The 8424-nt window shown below is 53.7% G+C and overlaps 1 protein-coding gene across 1 annotated transcript; it reads left to right on the top strand.

Annotated features, from left to right (window-relative positions):
• The first annotated feature begins 1034 nt into the window (after positions 1 to 1034).
• Positions 1035 to 8422, top strand: AMIGO1 (adhesion molecule with Ig like domain 1). The gene is made up of 2 exons (XM_074262902.1): positions 1035 to 2154; positions 2697 to 8422. Exon 2 carries the CDS (start codon positions 3239 to 3241, stop codon positions 4721 to 4723), a length of 1485 nt encoding a protein of 494 aa, XP_074119003.1. The 5' UTR covers positions 1035 to 2154; positions 2697 to 3238; the 3' UTR covers positions 4724 to 8422.
• The last annotated feature ends 2 nt before the right edge of the window (positions 8423 to 8424 follow it).

Genomic DNA, 8424 nt, shown 5'->3' with positions numbered 1-8424 from the left:
TCAATTTGCCCAAAGTGAATTATGATCCCACAAGTTTAACCTTTACATCTGTCAGACACCAATTTGATGATTTTTTCTGTCCTTCTGTGTGTTATGTCACCTCCTGTTTCACTGACCCACCTTTCCGTTTCTTAGCCACTATCAGACGGTTTTAACAATGACTGCGTTATTACACACTTTAAGATTTAGTAGCATTAAACCTTCTTCTTTTACAATTTAAAATAAATAAAATAACAGAGGGGCGATCCTTGAGTCTCCACAGGTAGAAACATTAAACGGGACTACTGACTGAGCAGGAAGAACCATTCACTCCAGAGAGGGAGAAAGAACTTTTGCTCTCCCTTTCTTCCGTTCTTGGCGCGCCCGGGGTTTTATCTCCTCCCACCCACACTCACTGCGGGACCCGGAGCCGTCACTCCTACTCCCCTGCTCGGCTGCAGATGTCCCGGCGGGGCACGGGCTTCCCGGGGCTCGCCGCGGCCTGATGTCCAGCTCATCCTTCGGTTTTCAAAGGACGTTTCAACCACCGCCGCGCCGCGGATAAGGGGAGCCCCCGGGGGGTGACCCAGGTGTGGCGGTCTGCACCCCTCTGACTGGAGCAACAGCCTCCTTCCAAAACTTTCCTCCGCTCTGACTGACAGCACTCCCACCCTAACCTCACGTCCATCGGGAGCTGCCCTTGCTTCTGACTCCTCAGAACATCGAGTTTTACTGTTTGTCCAGAGGAGCGCGTTCTGTGGTACTGCATCGTCTGTGGTAGAGACAATAACCAGCTTTTCCTGGCAGAGGTATCGGAGCGGCCATTTTCTTCTCTAGATGTTTACAGATAAGGAAACTGAGGCAGAAAGGGCTAAGTGACTCGCCCAGAGGATTGGAAACGAGACTTGCCAGCCACCCACCCGCTGCGCGCCTCCTACCCCGCAACGAAAGGAGGCAACGCGGGTGCCAGGAAACGTTACAGGCTGTGCTTCAGAAGTACCGGGACTTTAAGGGGGAGGTCAGGGGGAGGGCTTCTGGGAATGAGATGGAAGGTAACGCCAGAGTCTGGATGACCCTCAGCAAGCCCCAGGACTCATTCCTCGTCTGTAAAGTGAGGGGCTGCACCGGATGTTCTGAGGGGGGGGGTCCAACTCTGTCTAGGAGGCAGGTTTTCATATGTGGGAGAGAGTGACAGAGATAGAGAGACAAGAGAGAGAGATTTACAGGAGGAGAGACAGACAAAGGAGAGACAAGAGACAGCGAGAGAGATAGGAGAGACAGAGACGGACAGAGACAGGGATAGAGACAGAGACAGGAGAGAGTAGGAGAGACAGAGACGGACAGAGACAGAGAGATAGAGACAGAGACAGGAGAGAGACAGGAGAGACAGAGCTGGACAGAGACAGAGAGACGAGAGAGATATACAGGAGGAGAGACGGACAGAAGAGAGACAGGAGACAGCGAGACAGAGACAGGAGAGAGATAGGAGAGACAGAGACAGGAAAGATAGAGCCGGACAGAGACAGAGAGACGAGAGAGATATACAGGAGGAGAGAGACAGAAGAGAGACAGGAGACAGCGAGAGAGACAGAGACAGGACAGAGACGGACAGAGACAGGAGAGAAACAAACAGGAGAGACAGAGATTTAAGGGAGAGAGAGCCTGAGAGAGGAGACAAGAGGCAGAAACAAGATGACGACGGAGAGACAGGAGGGCCAAGTTGCGGGCCCCTTCACACTTTGGCTCTGAACCAGCCCGTTCCTGCGAGGGTCGCATATGTGTGTATTTGTGTGTGTCCGTGTACGCATGTGCGCACTCCAGACCACAGGCGCAGCCCCAGCCCCCCCTCCGCGGGTCACGCCGCGGCGCGCATGCGCCCTCGGCACGCGCCCTCGCCGCCCGGGGCTCTGCCCGCAGCCCGGGGAGCAGCTGAGACACAAACACTCGCACGTGCGCCCCCGCCCCTCCCCGCGCACGCGCCCCGGGCCTCCGCGCGCACCCTCCCCCATCCCGGCTTGCTCTGATCCGGTGCCTCCTGCAGCTCCAGCCCCGGCCCCGCGGCAGACCGGCCAGAGAAGACCCGGCGGCGTCTGCGGCTCCCGGGGAGCGGCGGCTGTGACCGAGACGGTGACAGAGGCGGCGGCGGCGGCGGCGGCGGCGGGAGCAGCGGCGCTGGTGAGGAGGCGGCTGCGGGGAGCGGGCGGGGGGTGGGGGCGATGCCGCCGGCCCCAGCCCCGATCCCCGAGCCCGGGGCACCGCGGGCTGGGTCCCGGGCCGGCCTCTGAGGGGCGCGCAGGACCGAACCCTCCGGGCCGCCCCCGGCCCTGCGCTTCCCAGTCCCGACCCGGCAGGTGCGGCAGCGCCGCTGACCCTGCCCGAGGAGATGGGGGGCGCTCCGGGGGGCGGGCCCGGGCAGCTCCTGTGACCCCGCCCGACCCCAGACTTGGCCACGAAGGCCTGGGACCACCTCCTCCTCAGTAGTGCACGGCCCTGGGACCCCTCCCCTTTCTGAGCCAACAGCCCTGGGACGCCCCCACCTCAGACAGCTCTGGGACCATTCTCCCCGCCCCAGCAGACAGCTGTGAAATGCCCCCCACACACCCTGAGCAAACTGTCCTAGGATAACGCCCCCTCCCCAGCGCCCCAGATGGAACCGCTCTGGGACACTTCCTCCCACACTGGCCACACTGACCTGGTGACCCCTTCCAATTCTGCAGAGAGCCTCGGGACACCCCTCCTGAAGCAAACAGCCCTGGAAGCCTCTTCCCCCCACCCCTGACCGGACAGCCCGGGATCCCCCCCCAGGACCCTGGGCAGACGGGCCTCTCTCAAGGCTGGACCAGCCCGAGGACTGAGCCTTCCCCTCTGGAGTCCTGCCGCCTCCACCCCCAGCTCACAGAAGAGCTCCTGGGAACCCCCCCCAGTCTGAGTGGGGGGCCACACACCAGGCAGGTTTCCTGGCCCACCTGTGTGTGCCTCCTTGCCCTCTCACTCTCAGAGGCCTGGCCGGCCAGGCAGCCTTTGCCCTCTCACCTTCATCGCCCCTACCCACGGAGTGCCCGGTAAAGCTCCTGAGTGACCTCTCTCGTCAGCCGGTGTATTGTCTCTGGGTATGCCCGATGACCAGACTGCAACAAATATGTTCCCACTGAGAATGACCCCGCTTCCCTTAATCCTTCCCCCACTAGAACATTTCCAGTTACTCTTTCCTCTAGGCCTCCCACTGTGATATTCCACCCCACCCCCCAGCAGTGACACTATGCAACACCAGAGTGGTTGCCGAGGCATCTGGCTCCTGCCCCTGACCCTGTTCCTGTCGAGCCTTGGGGTGGCCAGAACCGGACGCTCCCTTCTCAGCTGCCCCACGGCCTGCCTCTGCGCCAGCAACATCCTCAGCTGCACGAAACGGGAGCTGGTGAACGTCCCGCCCTCTCTGCCCCGCTACACGGCACAGCTGGATCTCAGCCACAACAACCTGACCCACCTTCGGGCCCAGTGGACCTCCATACGCCTGATCCATCTTCACTCCTTGTTCCTCAGCCATAACAACCTGCACTTCATCTCCACGGAGGCCTTCGTCCCGGTGCCCAAGCTGCGCTACCTGGACCTCTCCTCCAATCATTTGCGGGCCCTGGATGAGTTCCTTTTCAGTGAACTTCAGGAGCTGGAGGTATTGTTACTGTACAACAATCGAATTATGGAGGTGGACCGCAGCGCCTTTGATGACATGGCCAACCTACAGAAACTCTACCTGAGCCAGAACCAGATCGCTCGATTTCCTGTAGAACTGGTCAAGGATAGGTCCAAGCTGCCCCAGCTGACCCTCCTGGATCTATCTTCTAACAAACTGAAGCTGTTACCCACGTCTGATCTGCAGGACCTGCCAGCCTGGATGAAAAATGGCCTGTACCTGCATAACAACTCCCTCACCTGTGACTGCGACATATACAAGCTGTTCACCCACTGGCAGTATCGCCAGCTGAGCTCGGTGGTGGACTTTCAGGAGGATCTGTACTGTGTACATTCCAAGAAGACGCTCAGTATCTTCAACATGAGCAGCACCCTGAACTGCAGCGAGTTCAAGGAGTGTGCGTTTGAAGCCCACCTCGGGGAGACCCTGACCATCAGCTGCGACACCAAGCAGCAGGGCATGAGCAAGGAATGGATGACGCCAAACAACGAGAGAGTACTGGACGAGGCGGGCAACGGCACCGCGAGGATGTTGAAAGACGGTAGCCTGCAGTTGCGGCACATTCGGGTGGAGGATCAGGGACTGTACACCTGCTACGCGGTGGGGGAGGTGTTCAATGAAACATTGTCCGTGGAGGTGAAAGTCCACAACTTCACCCAGCACGGACCTCACGATACTCTCAACACGGCCTACACCACGCTGGTGGGCTGTATCCTCAGCGTGGTCCTGGTCCTGATCTATCTGTACCTCACCCCCTGCCGCTGCTGGTGCCGCGCTGGGGAGAGACCCGCGAGCCATCAGGGAGATAGCCTCAGCTCCTCCATGCTTAGCACGACCCCCAACCATGACCCGATGGCAGTCGGGGCTGGGAAGGACACTGGTTTTGACCGTCGAGTGGCCTTCCTGGAACCCACAGGACCTGGGCAGGGCCAGAATGGCAAACTAAAGCCTGGCAACACCCTCCCCGTGCCCGAGGGGGCCAAGGGACAGAGGAAAATGTCTGATCCAGAGTCGGTCAGCTCAGTCTTCTCGGACACACCCATTGTGGTGTGAGGAGGGTGGGGTTGATGGGAAGATCCCCTGGAAAGAGGTAATGGTCACCTCCAAAGGATGTAAGGGGAAAGAAGAGGGCTGCCTGAAGGGGAGGGATCCTCCCCTGTCCTCAAGGGAAATGGGCACAGATGCAACATCGGGCAAGACGCCCCACCTCCATCCCTGGGTGTAGAAGATTTCCAAATACGGATCTGTAACTCTCAGGCAAACGCTGCACCCCTATTCAAAGTTCTAGCAAGTTCTGATGATGATGAAGGAACATGTCTAACTAAGACAGGTGGGTCTAGCGGGAAATAGATTCCCTAAGCTTTTACTACATCATCTTCAACCCATAAGAAAGTGGTCCTTATCCAAGCATTTGAAAGGAAAATAGGATTTTTTTTTTTTTTAAACAATATCTTCTTCCACCTCTACCCAGGGATTTGGGGTGGGACTTAATGGAAACAGATTTGGGCAGTTGGCCTAAGTCTAGTAGTTTTCAGCTGCAGGTATATCCTACATCTCTATAGACAGGGAAATTGTAAATCTTAAGGAAGGGGATAGGAACAAAACAGAAGGCCCTTGAATCAAGAGTGACCCCCAAAGCTGTTCTGAAACTTTTCCATCTTCCCCTTTCCCAAGAATTAAGTAGGTGACTATCACAGAAGCAAATAATCAGCATGATGCTATGGCCAACTAGGGACCCCTTGTAACCAGTATAAGCTTATAGAGGGCAATGATATAATGGAGTGCATCATTGGGAGATTATCATTGGTAGAAGGTGCTGTCTGGGGTGAACTGGGCTGCTTGGGTCACAACTTAGAATGCCTTAGAATATACTGGGGAAAACAATGGGGATTCCAACTCTGATCTCTTTTCTGCTGTGCATTTGTTTGACAGTCTACTGAATTCATCACCTCAGGCACGGCCTTTGCAGGCACCTGGTGGGAAGGATGATTGAGGGAAGAGCCAATGGTGGTGGGGAGTGGGAGGACCCTAAGGAAACTTGCCCAACGTAAAGAGGAGGCTAAATCAGCCTCCATTTTATGAAATCTTGTTTGATCTATCTAGGTTTTTTCCCTTGCTTTTTGGAAGAGATGAGCTTTCTCTCTACAGAGCGGTAGGGGAAGGACCCAAAGGGGGCCTACGATCCTCTTGAATAGATGGGTGTTTGGGTAAAGGGAGAGGTAATTACAATGTGAAGTGTCCTTGAATTGGCAAGGCTTCCTTCTCCAGTCTAGGCTGACTGGCAGTGATCTTCACTTGGCTCTCACCGCTGCGAGGCTGGAGTAAGGGATTAGCTGTGCACAAGGCTTGAGAGGAATAGTCTGTCCCAGAATGGACAGTCTGGGGCACATATGTGCTTAAAGTGCTCCAATTGTCAAATTGATCAAATAGACTGAATCAAACCCACATGAGGCTGCCACCTTTGTCTCAGTGGAAGTTGAAGTTCCTGATTGGTTGTAGGTCAGGGTGCATGATGATGGGTAAAGAGTCCTTCTAAGGTTAGAAACTAGCTTGGGACCAAGAAGGCGACTGTACGCTGCAGCTCTTTTCCCAGACTCTATTATGTAGTCTTTTCAACAACATTTCAGGTTATTCTGAGCATCAGAGGCAGAACTACAGGAAGGTTGAAGATGAGGAAGAATAGATCTTTTTTCCTTTACATTTTTCAATCTGCTTCTTCCCTCCTGGTCTTGGCCCTGTTTTCTCTCCACTTGGCTCAGACCAGGGATGCTCTCTCCAGGCATTTGAACTGCTTTCTGGGCCCCAGTAGGAGGTATTCCTAAGTTGGCATCTTCTGGTGGAATCCAAGGATCAGAGATTCAGATCCGAAAGGGACCTCAGAGGTCATCTGTGAGAGAGTTGGAAGCAAGCCTCAGGAGGTCCGATGACTCCGACAGTGTCACACATAGAGGGTGAAGGTTGCCAGTCACTTGCATAAGGTCGTTCCATCTACCTAACAAGATTAGGGCAGGGGACTAGTGCTGGAGATGCTGCCCCCATCCATCTTTGGGCTCTTCAGACTGCGTTCCACCTCTTTCAGCAGCTGATACAGTAGAGAGATGCAGCATTTCCCTCGTTATTTACAGCTTATAGGTATGCATGCACACCAGCATTTTGGCATTGACCTAGACAGTGTGTCTCCTTTGATTTCTTCCTATGCCCACAGAGTTATCCCCACATTTACACAGCTTTAAAAATATACTGTATTCTGGCAAAGGCTTCCTGATGGTCCTGCAATATCCCTTCAGTATAAAAGCACTTAGACTTTCCCTCCCTGAACTTCACAAGAAGTTTCACCCCTTTTCTGAGAGGTATTGCAGCACAGTGGGTAGAGACCTGAACTTGGAACCTGAATTAGACACCAGCTGTGCAATTTTGGGCAAGGCACTTAACTTCTCTGTCTTTCCTCATCTGTAAATTGGACATAACACCTGCCTCACAGGGTTGTTGTGAGGATCAAATGAGAAAACACATCAAGTGCTTTGCAAGCCATCAAGCACTGGGTAAGCATGTGCTAGTATTACTATTCTACGATCGATGTGTCCATGTGACTTCCCTATTCTTGCTGGTGTTTGAGAATGCCTTTGAGGGAAAGGAGGGTTGGAAGCTGTAGCCAGGTCTCAGCTCCTTGGAAATTTCACTTTGATCTTAAGAGATCCTTAGGCAAGAGCCGTTTGATTCCAAAATGGCATTTCCCTTGGAAGTGTGTTGGCAAGGCTGAGAGTATGAGGGAGAGACAGAGACAGACGGACAGGATAGCAGGCCACTGTGTGACCTTTTCCTTGTCAAGTTCCATGGTAAGACTAGGGATCTCTACCATTGGCTAGGGATAGGAGGAAAGAGTTAAAAATGAATTTCCTATGACTGGTTGTCTTCTAAGGTCTTAACGGACATTTCCATCCTCAAACTTGAATTCCATTCTCAGATTTATCAGGGAACCTGGGCAAGTTTAACTTTTTGAGATTTGTTTGTTTGTTTGTTTGTTTTTTTGAGGCTGAACTCTGTCTGAGGTTCTGAGAATCTGCAGAAAGTGAAATGAATTAGACTCTGGAAACATTCCTAGTGATCTAGATTTCTGGCTAGTTAACTGACCAGCAGACTGATTCACTGCAAAATGAAGAAAGCCCCTGTTTATTTTTCTAAGACCCATTAATGGATAGCTGTATGTATGATTAGCAGGCTCTACCCTGATTGCTGTTGATAGACCCTCCCCCCCCAAATGGCTTACTGCCTAGGGAAGTGTGTGCTTTCCATCTAGGTGTTCATTGGTGCCCTATGGAGAGAACTATCAGGGCACTGGTAGAAAGAAAGCTGAAGAGACTGCCCAAAAGAGAGAAAAAATCCTTGGAAGCAGGTGTCCCTGAAGACTGAATGTGACATTGCTGCACAATCTGTGTTTATGTGTAATCTTTTTTTCTTGTATTTGTGGGGTTCTCAGAAAGGAACCGAGAAAGAAGAGCTACCCTCATCCTGCCCAGGCAGGTAGCTGAAAGTCTGTTGGATCTAACTTTGTGCGTTTCTGCCCTACCCCTACCCCACCAGCCCTGGTCCCTTTGCTGGCAAAGCAAATGGGGCCCTTTGTGTCTAGGTTCCCTCTCCTCCCACTTGTGTATACCCAGGCTGGCAGACCCCACAGCCTCCTGACTCCACCATCTGTCTGAGCCTCTGCTCTGAAGAATAGACAGTGATCATTAAACCAGGCATGAGTCTGTTCG

Source organism: Sminthopsis crassicaudata, chromosome 4 (genome assembly GCF_048593235.1).
Source record: "Sminthopsis crassicaudata isolate SCR6 chromosome 4, ASM4859323v1, whole genome shotgun sequence".
Classification (NCBI taxonomy): Eukaryota; Metazoa; Chordata; class Mammalia; order Dasyuromorphia; family Dasyuridae; genus Sminthopsis; species Sminthopsis crassicaudata.
Note: the sequence above shows the minus strand (reverse complement) of the source record. Positions and strands in the feature narration are given on the sequence as shown.